The following is a 19,478-nucleotide window of genomic DNA, read 5'->3' on the forward strand; positions in this document are numbered from 1 at the left end:
ATTAAAGAAAGAAAAGTCAGCAGTGCACACCTTGGCAATCAGTTCAAACATTATAAACATTATAAACATTATACACAAACCAACATTCCCAACCCTTCCTCGAAACCCCTTCCCCCCCCCCCCCCCCCCCTCCCCTTCCAACCCCCCCACCCTAGGACCTGTGTGAGTGTTGGATCGAAGTACTGATATGGCATAACAAATACCTAAGTGAGATGCGACCATAATTATGAGTGTAAGTCTTTCCTATATGTTGATCCCAATGCCCATCTAACCACTCCCACACCTGGGTTGCAATCAGGGTAGTATATTGGGCCTTAGATAAAGCTCCAGCGGTTTCCATATATTGCCCATAAGTTTCCGTTTGTGTTCAGTAGCCGCCTGGGCACAGGTATACTCCAAAGTAAATAGTTTAATCAAGGACCTGAACCATATGTCATGTTGAGGAGGATCTGCAGAAATCCAACAAGCTAAGAGGGCCTTTTTACCAGTCAGACTCACTCTACGTATGAACTGCAGCTCATAGTTTCCCAGTCCCAAAATAGGAGTCTGTACCACCCCAAATAGCCAGAGAATGGGATGAGCAGGGAGATCCAATGAGAGCAGAGAACTGCAAGTGCCAATGAGTTCCCTCCAAAATAGAGAAATTTCGCTACACGTCCAAAAGTGATGTGTATAGGTGCCCATCACTATATTACACTTGGGGCAGGTGGCAGAGGCCGTAATGCGGGCCAAAAAAGCCCTATCAGTCGCCATATAATACCGTCTCAAAAATTTAAATTGGATCTCCCGGTACAATACGTTTTCAGACCATTCATAAATCCGCTCGAAGCATGACAAAGATTCCTGACTGGTAAGTGTAAATTCAGGCCACTTCACCCATTGTTGCCAAGTACCAGATACGGCATCGAACTGAAGATTCAACAATAGAGCTTGATTAAAAGCCGCAATCGTGGACTTTTGCGGTTTGTGAATTGAGATTACCTTATGAACTACCCAAAAATGCGAGTTTCCTAGCGAGGACATCTTATGTGTATGACAGAAATCTCGCAATTGCCTGTAGGCAAAGTGGTCTGAAGGGGCCAGGTCAAATAACTGTTGTAGTTCCGAAAAGGAATAAAACTGATTCCCTTCAGGTGAGAAGCACTGATACAGCCAGTTTAGGCCTTTCTCCTTCCATCTGTGGAAGGTGGATACAGTCATCGCTGGTGGGAACAGTGGATTACCACAAATGGTGAGCAAAGGGGTAAGCAATGGGGCGAACTTTGCCTGTGCACACAGATATGCCCAGGCCTTCCGACTCGCCCAAATCAGCAGTTGCGTTAGCAGCCCCGCTGGCAACTGGTCTCTAGGGAGTTGAAGCAGAGGATTTAAGGATTTCTGATTCCACCAAGAGCAAAGGAGTGTAAGGGGAGTGTAATGAGACGTATCACCCAGGATATCTTTCACGTGTCTAAGGAGGCATGCTAAGTTATATCTACGTAGATTGGGACATCCCAGACCCCCTTTTTTAGGAGGCTGTGTTAAAATCGTTAGTGATAAGCGAGCTTTACGTCCATTCCAAATGAATTTCCGAAATAGAGCATTTGCCCCCCGACAATCCTTCCCTGTCAACCATATCGGGGTCATTTGTAGAATGTAAAGCCATCGAGGGAGAATCATCATTTTGATTAATTGTATTCTACCAGATACAGATAGGGGTAGGCCCTGCCATTTCTTCAGGAGGAAGGCTGTAGCCACTAGAAGTGGTTCCACGTTTAGTCTATGAAAATCTCGCACATCAGAAGGTATCTGGGATACCTTCTGAGATATTTCATATTGGTGGTCACTCATTTGAGAGGAAAGGGGCCTTGCCACTGTGGTTTCACTCTACCCCCAACATCTAAAGCCTCCGATTTATCCTTATTAATACGGAGACCTGCAAATTCTCCATACTTTTCCAGGATACCCAACAAGGAAGTTAAAAACTGTTGGGGTGCTGTGAGAGATTAAGATGTCGTCTGCAAAGGCAGCGATGGAAAACACTTGATGGCCTGTACCAGGGGTCAGGAACCCATGGCTTGCGAGCCAGATATGGCTCTTTTGAGGGCTGCATCTGGCTCGCAGACAGTCGCCACACTTTCTCGCTGACCCAGCTGCTCCCCGGTCCTCCTCCGCCCGGGCTTAAAATGCTGTCAGCCCGGGCGGAACGCAGCAGGACAGCTGGAGTCAGCGGCACCGGCGTGCTCTCTTCTCCCCCCCCCCCCCCCCCCGCGGCCCGGAAGAGGAAGTGGAGAGTATCGGGTGCGTGCGCGGCAAGAATAGGCCACGCTAGTGCATTCGGCATCGGCCCGAAGAAAAGAAGACTGCAGCGCGGCTCGGAGGAAAATGAAGAGGTTCAGCCGCGGCCGATGGGACTCCGCCTCCGCGAGGGCTGAAAATGAAGGGGTTAGCGTTGGGAGGAGGCTGCTGCTCCGTGAGTTCCCGGGGTGGGGGGGATGAGAGCGTGAATGAGCGAGCCAACACACATGCTTGCTCGCTTATTCACTCTCTCTCTCCCCACCCCGGGAACTCGCGGAGCAGCAGCCTCCTCCCAACGCTAACCTCTTCATTTTCAGCCCTCGCGGAGGCGGAAGTCCCATCGGCCGCGGTTGAACCTCTTCATTTTCCTCCGAGCCGCGCTGCAGTCTTCTTTTCTTCGGGCCGATGCCAAGCGCACTAGCGTGGCCTCTTCTTGCCGCGCAGGCACCCGATACTCTCCACTTCCTCTTCCGGGCCGCGGGGGGCCCTGTGTGTGTGTGTGTGTGTGTGTGTGAGATGCATGTATGTGAATGATTGAGAGCCTGTACATGTGAAAGAGAGTATGTCTGTGATTGAGAGCCTGCCTGTGAGAGAGAGAGAGCATGAATGTAAGTTTACCATTGGGAACCTGTATGTGTAAGTTTGTTATTGAAAACCTGTTTGTGTGAAAGAGTATGTGTGTATGATTGAGATCCTTTGTGTGTGAGAGAAATCATGTGTATGTATGATTAAGAGCCTGTGTGTATAAGTAAGAGAGAGATCATGTGTGTCTGTGTGTGATTGAGAGCTGGTTTAGGTGATGGAGCATGTGAGTATGTGATTGAGAGCCTGTGTTTAAATGAGAGAGAGAGACCATGTGTGTCTGTGTGTGATTGAGAGCTGATTTAGGTGAGGGAGCATGTGAGTATGTGATTGAGAGCCTGTGTGTAAATGAGAGAAAGAGAGGACATGTTTGTAAGCATGTGAATGAGAGTCTGTGTGGAGAGAAAAAGACAGCATGTATTTATGTGATTGAAAGCCTGTGTGTGTGTGTAAGCGTGAAAAGATAGCATGTGTGTAAATGCGTAATTAAGAGCCTATGTAAGTGAGAGAGAAAAAACATGGGTATATGTGAGTACTGAGAGCATGTGTGTATAGGTGTGTCATTGAGAGCCAGTGTGAGAGAGAGCGCTGGTATGTGACTGAGAGAGGAGAAAGTTCCAAGCAAACCACCCCACCTCCTGCTAATTCAGAACAATCTCAGGACACCTGATATCAAACGTTCCCAGGTATGCAGAGCAAAAAAAATTTTGTATCCTTATTTTTCATTACTGGGTCTTTGTGTCTGCTATTTAGAAATATTTTGTTGGTATCTGGAAATGTTTTATATGAGTTTTTAATTATTGGATATTCCACTCATCAGCTGTTTCGAAATATGTTCTTTTTGTTAGTACAGTTTTACTGCTGATGATTTTATATTTCTTGATTTGTTTTATAAGGATGGGTGATGTTTCTTTTTTCCTTTGTTACACTGCATACAGAGACTCTGGCTTGTTGCAGTTTCCAATTCAGTTTTTTCTGCATGCTTCTTGTTATGCGTTTTGGTCTCTTTATTCTATGTTAGGTGAGGGACAGCACGTGATTCAGGTGAGGTTTTCTGCTGGCGTGTAGTTTCTGTGTAGGACTCTATAGCAGCCTGACTTGGTCCGTTTTCCTAATAGGAGATGTATTGGTGTCTTAAGGCCTGGTGTAATATTTTCAGAGACTTATTGTACTTTAAAAGTGTGATCTTACATAAAATGCACACATTTACTTGTATTTAGTTTTAAACATATTGTATGGCTCTCATGGAATTACATTTTAAAATATGTGGCGTTTATGGCTCTCTCAGCCAAAAAGGTTCCTGACCCCTGGCCTGTACCATAACCTTGTATGGATGGTGAGCTCGCAATTTTTCTGAGTAAAGGGTCTATAGCCAAAATGTACAAGAGGGGGGAGAGGGGGCAGCCTTGCCTCACCCCCCTTCGTATGAGTACCTCTCCCAATTTACAACCATTTGCCGTTATGTGTGATTTGGGTTGAGCGTACAACATATTGAGATAAGCCAAGAAGTTTCCCTTGAAGCCATAACGCTTTAGGACAGAGAATAGATATGGCCAAGACACTCGGTCGAATGCTTTTTCCGAGTCTAGGCCAATCACTAGAGCTGGGGAACTATTTAAAAGTGAAGAGCTCATGGCGGATAGCAATTTGAGGATGTGCGTACAAGCTGGTTTATTTTTAACAAATCCCACCTGATGTGCCGAGATTAGTTGTGGGAGCATCACGTTTAGTCTGTTGGCTAGGATCTTAGCAAGGAGCTTTAAATCACAATTCAATAGCGAAATAGGGCGATAGGACGCAGGATATAACGGGTCCTTGCCTGGCTTGGGGAGAACGGTAATATACGCAGTGTTAAAAAATGGTGGGAATGCCCCCCTAGTGACTGCATCATTAAAAAAATCAGTCAGGTGATTGGCAAGATGATGTTGTAAGATCTTATAAAAATCAAAAGAAAAACCGTCTGGACCTGGCGCCTTCCCCAGTTTGCTAGTAGAAATAGCAGCTAGAACCTCCAAGGGTAGGATAGGTCTATTAAGGAACGATAATTGAGATGTAGTTAGATTTGGTAACTTAAGACCCTCAAAGAATGCTTCCTCTTCTTTCCTGCCTCCTCCTACATCATCTGTGTATAATTGTTCATAGAACTTACGGAAAACTTCACAGATCTCTTTTCTCGAAGAGACTGTAGTTCCTGCCGTAGTACGCATAGTAGGTATAAAGGTCTTTCCTCTGTGAGCCCTAACCAAATTTGCTAGATGTTTCCCCGCCTTATTACCATACCTGAAAAAATTCCTTTCTGCTACCTGAAAAGCCCTCTGCGCCCTTTAATGCAAAACACAATTCAGATCCCTCAAGACAGCAAAATACTCCCTTTGGGAAGTGGGAGAGGGGTGAGATATGAGTTCCTGTTTGAGCTTACCCAATTTGGCTTCTAATTCTAGAACATTTTTGTTAAGATTCCGCGTTCTAGCCGCTACAAAGGAAATTATTTCACCCCGTAGAACGGCCTTAGCCGATTCCCAAAACAGTTGCGGGTTTGAGATGTGCTGGCTATTGTGGGTAGCGTACTCTTCCCATTTGTTTTGCAAAAAAGTTTTAAAAGACAGATCAGAGCGGAGGAACCCAGGAAATCTCCACATCCTATCCCCTCTGTCGCGATCATAAAAATGTATATCCACCCAAATCAGTGCGTGATCAGACACTCCCTGTGGCCCAATCATAGCATCCGAGACTAAGTGAAGCCCTCCCTTCGGTATCAGGATATAATCAATACGTGATAGGGAGGCATGCACTCTGGAGATGTGTGTATAATCTTTTTCTGTGGGGTGTAGCATCCGCCATGCATCTAGTAGAGAGAACTCAGAACATAAAAATGGGACCCCCTTTCCCCCTCTGCTGGGGAGCACTGACCCCGCCGGCGTCTTGTCCATATTACTCTTCTCCATCTTAAAAATATGCACTCCTCCTCGTAATCTCTGGTTGGTTACTCAAAATTTGCTTGATGTTCCTTTCCCCAAGGTTGCTCGCCTGAAACTTGTGAGCGTGCTCTTTCCATCACCGGACTACTTTTTTGGAATTCCTTACCTCTCACAATCCAGAACATCACTGAATCAAAAAAGTTTAAACAGGCATTGAAAATATTTCTATTTAAGCAAGTATATGAGATTGTAGATTAGCCTTTCTGCTATTCCATCATTCTATTAGTATGTTTTAACAAGGTGAGGTTTTCTGCTCTAGATATCTTTCCATCTATGTATTTTTGTTTTTGTCCTGTTTATCTTGTACCACTTTGATTTTGAACTGTTTTATTTTATTATTTTAGATTTTGTTATTATGTATAAGAGATTGTAACATGCCCCAAATGTTTTGGAGGGTGCGAGATATAAATAAATAAATAAAACCCACCTTGAGCATGTTCCGATGGATACCAGTGCAGGTGAGTGTGAAACCATAGCTTGCATTGATATAAGAAACCCCAGAACTCGATTCTACTCTTGCCAAAATTATCAGGACATGGCAATCGAGGTTCTGGAAGTGGTGGGCCTGGTCAGGACTGCTCACTCTGACTGGTGGTATAAACTTGGAGGAGTCCACCTTCAACTTGAAGGTATGGAACTGAGCCTGCATCCCCTGAACTGCCTCCATAAGGTTATTCCAGCATTTTGGGTGTACAAGGAACTTCTCCATTTTAGCTGTGCCTCTGTTTGGGCTGGTGTAAGTTGTCATGGCCCACTCCACTGAGGACAGGGAGCGGGCCATGTCTGGGCAGGGGCATACCTTAAAGAGGCCAGATGCTCTGGAGGAGATTTTCTGTCTGAAGCAGCTGCTGTACCCCACTGGTTGGGCTCTTGGTTGCAGGCAGCCACCAGAACTAGGCGGATGTAGGAACCAGGAAGGAGCCAAGGATAATGACTGGAGTTGGAATCAGGAATGGAGCCAAGAATCAGGACCAGAGCAGGAACCAACCAAGCAAACAGTGGAATCATGGCACACAACCATGAGGACTGTTAGACTAGGAAAAGATATCAAGATAAGGATTCAAAATATTCAGCCCTCAATTTGGGACACACCTAATGCTGGTCCAATAGGGAGCCTCCAGAGGCAGGTTGCCCTACTTCCGTGTAGCTTGCTAGTTCCTACAGGACGTTTGCTGAACAAGGGTTCCTGAGGCTCCACTGCAGGTTCCCCTGGCTTTTAACAACTGGGGCTGCAGGCTTGATCCCTCCTGCCCATGACAAACCTCAAAATCAATCCAAGGAGAAAGAAGGGTCCCTGAGGGATAGAGTACTTTTAAGTTGCATTTATGAAGATTATCTAAAAGACTTATATCAAGTGCCATATATTCATATTGAACATTTTCTTCAGTAAAATTTTATATTGGAATAGTACACAGTATCAAGCTTTTTTTTTATTAGTATGCAGGAAAAGATATAATACACTTAATGCCCAGGACCTTGGAGGCTTTTTCTCTCCTCACCCCAATGGAGGACCTGAAATGTAGGGCTTGCGGAGTAAGTCCAGGACTTAACCCCAGTACTGACTGTGTGCCCTTATTCTGTAAGGAGATCCCGGGCTGGGGCTATTTTATACATTATATATACACATTATATAGACATACACATATACTGTATAAGAACATAGTGATTAATTGCAGATAAAGATCAAAATGGTCTGTGTAGTTTGCTCATTTGATTTTTGTGCATTTGGGTATATGTGTATATGAGTTCTCACATGCATGAATCCAACACCACTTCCCTCGTCACAATCTTTTAACTGACCTCCCCATTCTTTTCCTATCACTCCAGCTGTCCTGGAGGCTCAGCTCAAATATACCATTGCTGCTCAGGATTGTAACCACCGCTTCATGCAGGTTTACCTGAATGCCTTCTAGGAAGCACAAGGCAATGCAGGTTATCCTGGTGTTTCACTCCCCTTCATCTAGCCACCAGGGATCTTCTGTGCGCATCCCATACTTTATTGAAATCTGTTACCGTTTTAGTCTCTAAGTCTTCCCTTAGGAGAGCATTCCAGGTATCCACCATCCTTGCTGTGAACAAGTAGTTTCTGACTTTGCCTCTGAGCCTACCCCTTTGGAGCTTCATAACATGACATCTAGTTCTGCAACTTCTTTTCCATTAAAAAACCTTTGCTTCTTGTGCACTAATACAGTTCAGATATTTAAATATAACATATATTTTACATCTGTGGGAATATCATCCCATAATTAATTAATGTTTAAGACATGTATGGTTAAGAACACTTTTTCTGCTGTCCTGCTGCTGACTTTCGTATTAATGCATGCAGTGGTTGCTGTCTCACCTGAAGCTTTGTAGAGCTCTTTGAGCGTTCCCTGGGGCTGCTCAATCTGATGAACAGTAAGATCCACAGTGCCTCCTCCACAGTCAGCTACTATATACCGGTCACCTTCAAAGAAAACAAGGGAGAAGGGAACACAGATCAATGAGGGACAGGCATTTTGCAGCTCAGTAGCAGGGACATATGATCATCAGTGTAGAACAGTGCACATGCACCACCAATCTAAAACTGAGCCGGTCTCATCCTGACAGCTATATAAAAAAAATAACACTCAAAGAGCCACCAGTGCTTCTAAAGGGCCAGATTTTAAATCTTATGCGCGGGCGTAGATTTGTTCGCGCAACCTGGCGTGAACAAATCTACGCCCGATTTTATAACATGCGCGAGCTGCTTGCGCGCATGTTATAAAATCCAGGGTCGGTGGCGCCAAGGGGGTGCACATATGTGCACCAAGCCCGAGGGAAGCCCCGATGGCTTTCCCCGTTCCCTCCAAGGCCGCTCCAAAATCGGAGCGGCCTTGGAGGGAACTTTTTTCCAGGCCCCCCCCACCTTCCCCTCCCTTCCCATATCTAACCCACCCCAATCCTTAACTAAATCTCCCCCCCCCCCCACCTTTGCAGCAAAAGTTACTCCTGCCCGAGGCAGGCGTAACTTGCGCGCGCGCTGGCTGGTTGCCGGCACGCTATGCCCCGGCACAGGCCCCTGTGCCGGAGCACTCGACCCTGCCCCCAGACCGCCGCCACGCCCCAGGCCACGCCATGAACTGCCCCCAGACCGCTGCCATGCCCCCAAACTGCCCCTTTTTGCAAGCCCCGGGACATACGTGCGTCCCGGGGCTTGCGCGTGCCGCCGAGCCTATGCAAAATAGGCTTGGTGTGCGCAGAGGCAGATTTTCTCAGGTTACGCGCGTAGCCTTTGAAAATCTGCCCCAAAGGTTTTATTTTGGAAATCCTTTATAGCACAAATATATTAAGATGGCAAAGAAATAAAAAAAACAAATGTATAAACAAATAAATCAAAATTATTTAACAACTGCATTTTGTCATTAATTTTTTTTTTTTTTTTAATCATTTGACTGACTTAGGGTTGGCAAATTTCCTTAAAAGCTCTGCTCTGTTCTCAGGTCATAAGGAACAAGGGCAATGAAATTAGGGCGTCATCCTGATTACAGTGCAGGCTCTTTTCAATGTGGTCAATCAGATGGAGTAGTGGACCTGTGAGTGAACTCCTGCTCAGAGTAAGGATGACCGGTCTTCTCTGTGCTATGTCCACATGGTAAGCCAACTTCTTCCCTTTCACCTGTGTCAAGTGTTTCTAGGTTGAATAGAAGTACACAGATGGAGAGGAAGAGGTGCTAGCAACCATGGGGACAGGCAAGCGTAGGCAACCTTCAGTCCCTGGGCCACTGATCTGCTTGGGTTTTCAGGCTATCCCTAATAAATATTCATAAACGATTTGCATACAATTGAAGAAGGCTGCATGCAAATCTATCTAAAAAGATATACTAGCTACAACCTGCAAATGCATGTTGATGAGCCTATTAGTTAGTCCCGCTCGATACAGAAAGTAAAATGTGCAGCCAAGCTGCACATTTTTCTCTCAGAAATGAATGCCTGCCCAAAGGCAGGAGTTAATTCGGCCGGCACCGGGAAAGTGTACAGAAAAGCTTTTCTGTACACCCTCCGACATAATATCATAGTGATATTAGTCGGAGGCCCCAAAAAAAAAATCTTAAAAAAAAATCTGCCACGGCCCGCGGGTTGGAAGATGGACGCTCAATTTTGCCGGTGTACGTGTTCCGAACCCGTGGCTGTCAGCGGGTTCGACAACCGACGCTGGTAAAATTAAGCGTCGGCTGTCAAACCTGCTGACAGCTGCCGCTTCCGTCAATAAGGAGGTGCTAGGGACGCACTAGTTGTCCCTAGCAGCCTCCTTTTACCACGTGCCCTCATTTGCATACTGAATTGCACTGCCTGGAGAGTGGCCTGGTGCGCGCATTGGAAGAGCGGGCGCTCACCTTGGAGCGCTGGCTCTCCTGCGCAGTTTATTTAATCGGGGCCTTATAAAGCAGAAGGAACTGTGTAGATTAGTTTGTGGTGCATTCTTGGGAGTAATTTGCAAGCAAACCTAAATGCATAAGTTTGCTTATAAAAATTGGTATAACTTATGAGTGTAGGCAATACATAGCTTAGGTGAGTTGTTATAAAATCCCTCCCTAACCTACATTTGTAATTCTCGATCACGAACAACAGGTTGTATCAAAAACTGAAAACAAATCCCAGATCATGTATCATAAATTTGGGTGGACCCCATTCTAATCGTGGGTTTTCCAAAGGAGGAGGCAAATCTCAAGAAAGGGGTTTTAGAGCAAGTGAGTGGCTGCCACTAAGCCGGCTCATATTGCAGAAGGCTAGTAAGAGTAGGAAAGAGTCCACCACGATGGAAACTGGCATCAGCAAGAGAATTTTGGGTGACAGTGCTACAATGGTAAAGAATAAAAGGAGTGGGAAGCAATAAAAATAGATAAAAATACACATTATTTGTGTATTGACCTGAAAGATCCAGCACTCCCTCCTCTCCCCAGAAATACTAAATTTAGCACGATCTGCTCTGTACTTTATCTGGGCCATGCATTGTTGACTTCCTTTTGCCTTCACAACCCACCCTTACTTGAATCATAATAAACTACTAAATATAACTTGTAAAAAAATAAAAAAGCTCTGCCTACCCAGCCTCCCTTGATAGAGGCATAACAATGTTTTTTCAGCTGTTGTGTTATCTCCCCTCGGAGATCTGTAAAGCTAGATGGTTAGCCAATATCTGATGTGATTCAGGGGCATTGCTGAATTTTACTATGGGACTCAAAAGAGACTCTTTATGGACAGCATTCATAGTGCAATCCACCCCTCTTGTGGAAACAGCATCGCTGTCCAGAAGGGCGGTTGTTGGGAGGGCAAATGTCAGAGATTTTTACAAGGGTAAATAGCTCTCTGCCAGTGTAAAATACTCAATTGAAAACTGCTCCTCCCCCCAACGCCACCCACCCCTGCAGGTAAATGTATGCATGCTAGTTACAGCATGGGGGTTGTTTTTTTTACCTGCTGGCAAAATGGGGTGGTAGGAAGTTTGAGGTGGACAAGCATACAGTGGGCTTCAAAGCAGGTGGAAATGTATGTGAGTATATCATACCTGCTGTCTACAGCCACCTGGGGTTTGCCTTAGGAAATAAGCTCGCCGTCCTGTGGTTAGTTTAAAAGTTATCCCCTTATTGTAGTTCACTTAGACTCAAGTGCCAAATAAATTTGATCAGGTGGGTCAGATAATACTCTGAGGAAAAATACTCGTCTTACTTAACAAGAAGTAGACCTAGAGGAAATGCAGGTGCTCATATTGCCAGGTCTATCTGGAAGGTCATACAGGGAGCCCTGGAGGCCAGATGTTTGAGCACCAATGCTGCTGGCTATTTAGTTACAAAACCCTTTGTTTAGGGGCTGGGAAGGCGGGTACTGGAGAGAACTAGGTGAGGGTCTCATATGCTCTTTTTTTCCAAGATGGTGGAGTGAAAACAAAAAAGACAAAATAAGATTGTCCTTGATAAGGATAAATCTTGCAGGCAGTGGCATCCTGTGGCTCGCAGCAGGGATATCTCCTTAGCAGTGTGCACAGAATAATTGGGCAGAACGGATAGGTCAGGTCTTCTTTTTCTGGCATTATTTACTATGTTACTAATAAACAAGCAGAAAATCTAATCAACAAGTTAAGGAAAAGCTGCTTGGTATGGGAAAGCAAGCCTTTTGAAACTCAGCTATTGTTTTATTTTATGAATCCCCCACTTCCTGAAATTAAACAGCATTACTTAGATCTTTTGCTTTAATTTCATAATTATGATCTAAATTCACAAGTCCAAAATAACAAAATAACAAAAGTCCAAAATAACAAAATCTATAGCAAACACTCTCTGCCCACTGACAACCAAAATAAGGTCTTCTAATGCATCCAAACGACAACCCTGGTTTAATGATGAACTACGAAAGCTCAAACAACTACTTCGGCAAAAAGAAAGAAAATGGCGCAAAGCCCCTTCACCGGCCTCACTCTCTGATTACAAACGATCACTCCATCTATACAAAAACCACGTTGAAAACCAAAAGAGACTACTATGCCCGGAAGGTTCATCATCTCAGCTTTGACTCAAAAGCTCTATTCGCCTTCGTTTCCAGCCTCACTAAACCTATCACTCCAGATATCCCACCCGAACAAGCCCAGACTAAAGCAGACGAACTGGCTCTTCATTTCAACAAAAAAATATCGGATCTCCTTAATCAGCTGATTCCAAACACTACTTCTCCAGATAACACATATTTCCCCCAAAACAAAGACATCCAGCTTAATGCTTTCGAACCCATCACAATCACAGAGATACAAACGGTGTTAAAAAGAATGAAACCGTCATCACACCCATTTGATCAAATCCCTTCCAAAATGCTTCTTCTCATCCCGGACACAATAGCAAAAACCCTAGCAGATATCATAAACTGCTCTCTATCACATGGTATCTACCCAGATGACCTAAAAACTGCCTCAATCAAGCCACTGCTAAAAAAACCAAATCTAAATGCATGTGATCCCAACAACTTCCGCCCTATTTCCAACCTCCCATTCATAGCTAAAATCATGGAAAAATTGGTAAACACCCAACTATCCAACTACTTAGAGGACCACAGTATTCTGTCCCCAAACCAATATGGTTTTCGCAAAGCCGCAAGCACCGAAACGCTACTAATCTCACTCATGGACTTCCTCCTCTCTGGAATTGATAAAGGCCAAGCATATTTACTAATCCTCCTTGACTTCTCGGCGGCCTTCGACACCGTCAACCACGCCTTCCTTCTAAAACAGCTGGCAAACATTGGTTTAACAGGTGCCACACTAAACTGGTTCAAAACATTTCTAGAAAACAGAGGATATAGAGTCAAAATTCACAATAAAGAATCCCAATACCACCCTTCTAATAGAGGGGTGCTGCAAGGTTCATCACTTTCACCCACGCTCTTCAATGTCCACCTGCTACCACTATGTCAACTACTTACAAAATTAAGCCTGAAACACTTCCTTTTCGCAGACGACGTGCAGATCGTGATCCCCATAGAAGAATCAATCTCAAAAACAATGGAATACTGGGACAGTTGCTTATTAGATATTAAACTTCTCCTCACCAGTCTAAACCTTGTACTCAATGCTTCGAAAACAGAATTCCTGCTCATATCACCGGAAAACAATAACACACTTCCAAAAACCACCCACACTCCTTCAAACAGCCCCCCACGTAAGATCTAGGAGCCATCCTAGATAATCGTCTCACCTCAAACCATTCATTAACCAAACCCACCAGGATTGCTTCTACAAATTACATATTCTGAAAAGAATTAAACCACTTTTCCACGCTCAGGACTTTAGAAACAATCTTGCAAGCAATAATCTTTTCCAACTAGATTATTGCAACTCATTAACTACTAGGAGGCCTCCCAGCTTCTTATACCAAACCTCTACAAATGGTTCAGAACTCTGCAGCCAGAGTCCTTACAAATTCCAGGAAAATTGACCACATTTCACCTATCCTCAAAAACCTCCATTGGCTACCGATCCACTATAGAATCATGTACAAAACCATCAACATCATATACAAAACTATCAACCAACACACGCAACTCGACCTACAAATACCACTTAAAAAATACACTTCCGCCAGACCCATCAGGGAATACTACAAAGAGTCACTCCAAATTCCAAAGGCCAAAACCTACCAACATAAATCCTTGAGTCTCAGAGCCTTCTCTTCAGCAGGTCCAGCTCTCTGGAACTCTATCCCACCAGATTTGAGACAGGAGCCATGCTCTCTAACATTTAGGAAAAGACTAAAAACTTGGCTTTTCAAAAAAGCATTTCCAAGCCTTGAATAAAACCTCCACTCAATAGCACAAACTCGTATGCAATAACTGGATCTAAATACGAATCAACCAACCTTAAACCTACACTCATCAATACCTGCTGAGTTTTTATCATACCATTACCATTCACATCTGTGTCATATTTATTCATTTGGTTACTTATGTACCGTTTCATAGTGATGTACCGCTACATTTACTCACATAGTCTTATTTATACACTTTGCTATTCTATTACATTAATAGGCTGAAATGTAAATATTGCTCTGTTCAATCTCTCCCCTCTTCCAGTTCCAAGTTATTTTTCCCTGTTTATTGTAACTTTCTCACATCCTTTATCTGATTCACTGTATTTAAAGTTCAAGGTTCTTATTGAAAATATTGTTTTTTTACGTTACGTTATGCTTTACACACTTTGTTATTTGTAAACCGGGTTGATGTGATGCCTGTCATGAAACTCGGTATAACAAAAACAATAAATAAAATAAAAAGTAGGATGGGAATAGAAGCAAAATCACCCCACTCAGTTTAAAAGAAAATTAAACATTTTGAAGAAACATTTGCAGAAAGAAGATAAAATTTAAATACAAAATGAATAAATTGGTACTTTGAAAGTATTTTTTAAAACTTTGTATATATAAATTTTATCAAACAAGTTGCAATGGATATATTTAAAAGAAAATCCATGGAAAGAAAAAGAGAAAAATTAATGTAACCCCCGAGACGGGGTACATAAGACGATGGGAAGGAATTCTCTATTGATAAGGGTCATCCCTTCTATGTTTTGTGTGGATTCTTCTAAGGCCTGTCATGTAGATGTGAAGTTGATCTGTTGGAGACAGCATGTCTCAAACACAACTCTCCTTTTCACCTGTTAGGACAGGGAGAACATCTCTGACTACATCCGTGAAACAATCTGGCTCAAAGATGGACAATGACACATGGCATCAACTTTCAAACTCAAACTGCAACTTTAGGGCTGGAATTTTCAAAAGGATACGCACATAAAGCGGCCATTTGCCGCTGTGCTGGGGATCGCGCGCCGGCAGTGGACCAGTGTGTGCAACTTTACTTCAGCGCCAGGGCTGAAGTAAGTTTTGAAACAAAAACGAAAACAAAGAAAGGTAGGGGGGAAAGGTTGGGGGAGGTAGGGGAAGGGAAGGGAAGGTGGGGGGGGGGGGGGTAGGGAAGTTCCCTCTGAGGCTGCTCCAATTTTGGAGCGGCCTGGGAAGGAACAGGGGAAGGCAGCGTGGCTCATCGCGCGCAAGGTGCACAATTGTGCACCCCCTTGTGCGCGCCGACCCCTGATTTTTATAACATGCTCAGCCTGCACGCATGTTATAAAATCGGGCGTACATGTATGCACGCCGGGTAGCAGTGCAGATGTACACCCGTGTGTAAATTTGAAAATCTACCCCTTATTGTCTGGTATATCCAGCCAGCATCAAGAACTACGTAGATGGATGAGATGTTATACAAACTGAAATACTGAACAATTTCAGAAAATCATGGACTTCCATATAGTGAGATTATTAAAACTACTGCTAACCTTAAGGGATCAACTTGTATCCTCTCCATTGCCTTTCCTCTCCTTCAGCTATGTGGGAGGGCTAGTTGTTTTTAATTCTTTCAGACATACCCATATCAAACTCTCATCTAGTCGGCACCAATTACATACACACTATAATTCCATGACAGTTCAACACACCATCATTTACCCACTGTCCCGTTTCACAACAGTCATGGACCCCTTTGTATTAATTCTCCCCATTATCATCCTTCCTTGCTGGTTTTCCCAGACACAGCACTACTAAAGCACTAAGGACCTCTTGAGCCAATACCTCAATATGATTTCCTCTCCCTCTTCCTCAATTTCTTCCCTTCATTGAGCATCCTGCTCTGCACCTTTTGGGCAATTCATCGGGAGGAAGACAACACCACTCCATACTATGACAACTCCACATTACAGTCAACTCCTCTGGGGGAGAAAGAAACCTCTTCTTTCAATCTGTATTAGGTTCCCCGGACCCCATACATAAGGAATGCTACAGGCAATTCCCCAGTACTCCTTGGCATCAGGTCCAACCTCGAATGTGAACAGACTCTACCCCATCTCTTCTTAGCCTCGCGCCATTTCTCTTGAGGGGGAGAGCCCTTGCAGGGTCCCATTCCACTTGAGGGTCCCCAGGCTTCCCAGCCCTCAGGCTGGGTTCTCCAATGTGGTCACATCCCTGGAGCTCCATAATCCCCACTCCATATGTGAGATGGCAGGGAAGGAAAGGGCAAAAACCTGCCAAAACGTTTCCCCTTTATACTGCCCACTCTCTAGAATCCACCAATAAGAGAGTCCCAAACTGTTAAGGGAACATTCACTCTTCTCCAAAAAACAGTTTACATCATGACTTATTCCCCTACAAAGCCATCCAGTGGTCATATCATGGTACTTCATGATAACTATTGAGTACTTTTGTAAACCGCAAAGACATGATGAAAGCAGGGTCTCCCACACGCCAAGTGATTTTGTACACTTCGAACTAGCATAATAAGGGTCATCCCAAGGCGGCTGCCACATGAGATATGAAGATAGCCTTCTATGCAATCCTCAATAAGGGGGATCCCAAAAAAGGGAGCTAAAATAAAATGAAAATGTATATAACAAAAGGGGTTCTGGAAATGGTAAATCACTTATTTAAGCAACAATAATATCCCATGGATGGAATCTATTATCCTTATAATTGCCCTCCACTAGTTTTGACAGTATTTTTAGTATCAAAAACATTTTTGAGTTGTTTAGGGTCAAAATAAATATAACACACATTAGCTAATTTAACAAAAGATTTCCAAGGAAGTTGAAGAAAAATTTCACCTTCTAAAATTCACCTTGACACATTTGTAAGAACTCCTTCCTACTTTGCGTCTTCTACATAAACCAGGAAAAATTCAGATCTTTTGACCCAAAAGCAATCTATCTCTAGCTTTAAAGAAAAGCCTCAAAACTGAATTCTTATCTGATTCAAAAAACAAGGCACCAACAGGCCGATACAGTAAAGTCCGCTCTCCTGGCCTGTGCGTGCGATTCACTATTCAAATTAGGCCCGGCGGTAAAACAGGCAAAAGGAGGCGCTAGGGACACTAGCACGTCCCTAGCGCCTCCTTTTGGACCGGAGCGGCGGCTGTCAGCGGGTTTGACAGCCGACGCTCAATTTTGCTGGCGTCGGTTCTTGAGCCCGCTGACAGCCACGGGCTCGGAAACCGGACGCCGGCAAAATTGAGCGTCTAGTTTTCGACCCGACAGCCGCAGGCCGACTTCAATTTTTTTTTTTTTTTAAACTTTTGGAAACTTTCGGGACCTCCGACTTAATATCGCCATGATATTAAGTCGGAGGGTGCACAGAAAAGCAGTTTTTACTGCTTTTCTGTGCACTTTCCCGGTGCCCGAAGAAATTAGCGCCTGCCTTTGGGTAGGCGCTAATTTCTGAAAGCAAAATGTGCGGCTTGGCTGCACATTTTGTTTTCTGAATCGTGCGCTATTAGGTTCGGGGGGGTTGGACGCGCGTTTTCGGCCCCTTACTGAATAAGGGGTAACGGCCCACAAGAGAGTGGCACAATTAGTTCCTGCATCTTGAGAGCTCTCAAGAAAAGCAGTTAATTCCAGACTGTACACAGTCACTTGATCTTGACCTCCAGTCTCTAAAGCAGAAGAAAAGTCAATGCACTGGGACTTTTAAAGTATTTAAGTGTAGAGGTGGGTAGGAATATTGTTTATCCTTTTAAGCAAAGGATGTATGTCCTCTTTCAACATTGCTAAGGAAAACAATTTTCAAATGTTTTTGCACGAGTAAACCAGTGTTTCCCCATATAAAAATGCCTTTTGAAAAATTCCCCCCACCCTGAGTGTAGGGAAAAAGCAAGTGTGCTGTTCTACAACTGTGGGGGTGGAGGAGGCAAGTTAAGGTCAGGGGCTTTGCCAGTCACAAGCATTTGCTCCCAAGTATTTTTCTAGAGAGAGGCAGTAGGTGAAGTTTTGCTGTCTGGGATTCCTCCCCTGGCCATAACCTCACCTTTTCCTGGGAGGTTTGGGTGGGATATAAAAGTCCCCCATGAGCATGCTCAATCTTCAGTGGGTTAGGAGCTGAGAAGTGGGAAGGTGACTGGAGAGTGGGCTGGTGGATAGCAGAAGCCAGAGATCATCCCTGGATCTCAAGCACGTGGAGCTGGAGATTCCGACAGGAAGTCAAGCAAGTTTTGGAGGAAGAGACTTGAAGACTTTAGAAAGGCTGATCAGTTCTAGAGAGAAGGGTATACCCCCAGTATCCCAAAGGGCTGGATCAAAGATCTTTTGCCCAGGAGACCCAGTTAACAGTGTGGGTGAAGAAAAGTATGAAGGCTTTGATAAGAGACCTCAAGAGGCTTAAAAAGGTTTGAAGATGGATTACAGTTTAGAGGTTTGTTTTTTTTTTTAATTCATTTGGGATTTGTTCTAAAGAGTTTTTGGCTTGGAGGATATATTTATTCTACCTGACCAGCTACATTCCAGTTATCCTGCCCCTCATTGGCGAGGTTATATTTTCCATGGATGAAAATATAAGAAATAGGAAAGCGGTGAGATCTAAAATGGACAAGAAAACCATATGTTTTATTTTGGTGATCTGCTGTATGATGATTTTTATTTTAATAATTTTGGGCTGGATACTTTCTTTAAATTGCAGTAAACAATTTATTTTGAACACTAACTTGAGACTTCCGTTTTGATTTTACCTTTATCTCCAGTGCATGGACTGAATAGATGGATACTGTGTTAAGTTGTGGTTTTAAGCCATTTTGTTCATTTTGGCTTCCTTGCTCTTATTCTGGACAATTTGGCACCTCTTGGAGATTTTTGAACTAGAGTGTGGACTTGAGACTGGGTCCCGAAAGATAATTCTTTCTCCCCATCCGGACTTGATCCTGGACCTGTAGCACCCCTGGTCGAGGCTAATTACCCACATGGGGGAATGGCTACATATGTGCAGAGATTTCTTTTCTAAATCGATGCACCCATTTTCTGGCACGCAATTTGCACCTGATGCAGTGCAGCTTCAAGGTCTGTGAAGAAGTTTTGTACCCACAGTGTGTGTGTGCCACAGCAAACTTCTGTTTGAAAATGAGCTTGCAGGTCTGTGGGTTCCACACGAATGGATGGAAGATTTACACCTTTAATACTACCTCACTGCCTGTCCTGGATCAGGGCATCTTCTCATGGGATGTTGAGAGCAAGTGCAAGGAAGGGTCATAAACTCTTGATATCGCTTCTGGGGAAGGCAATAATGAGCTTCCCTCCATTGCAGCCCGTTGTCCCAGACCGCAAGCTCAGTTTCC

At 44.1% G+C, this 19,478-nt stretch overlaps 1 protein-coding gene across 3 annotated transcripts in view; it reads right to left on the reverse strand.

Moving 5' to 3' along the window:
• HSPA12B (heat shock protein family A (Hsp70) member 12B) overlaps positions 1-19,478 on the reverse strand; it is a 239,122-nt gene that overhangs the window by 38,566 nt on the left and 181,078 nt on the right. For all 3 annotated transcript variants that reach the window (XM_029594206.1, XM_029594225.1, XM_029594216.1), the window contains one exon: positions 8,179-8,283. In XM_029594206.1, the coding sequence (XP_029450066.1) occupies positions 8,179-8,283 (105 nt within the window). The remainder of the gene's footprint in view (positions 1-8,178; positions 8,284-19,478) is intronic.

The sequence above is a fragment of the Rhinatrema bivittatum genome, chromosome 1 (genome assembly GCF_901001135.1).
Source record: "Rhinatrema bivittatum chromosome 1, aRhiBiv1.1, whole genome shotgun sequence".
NCBI classification, from domain to species: Eukaryota; Metazoa; Chordata; class Amphibia; order Gymnophiona; family Rhinatrematidae; genus Rhinatrema; species Rhinatrema bivittatum.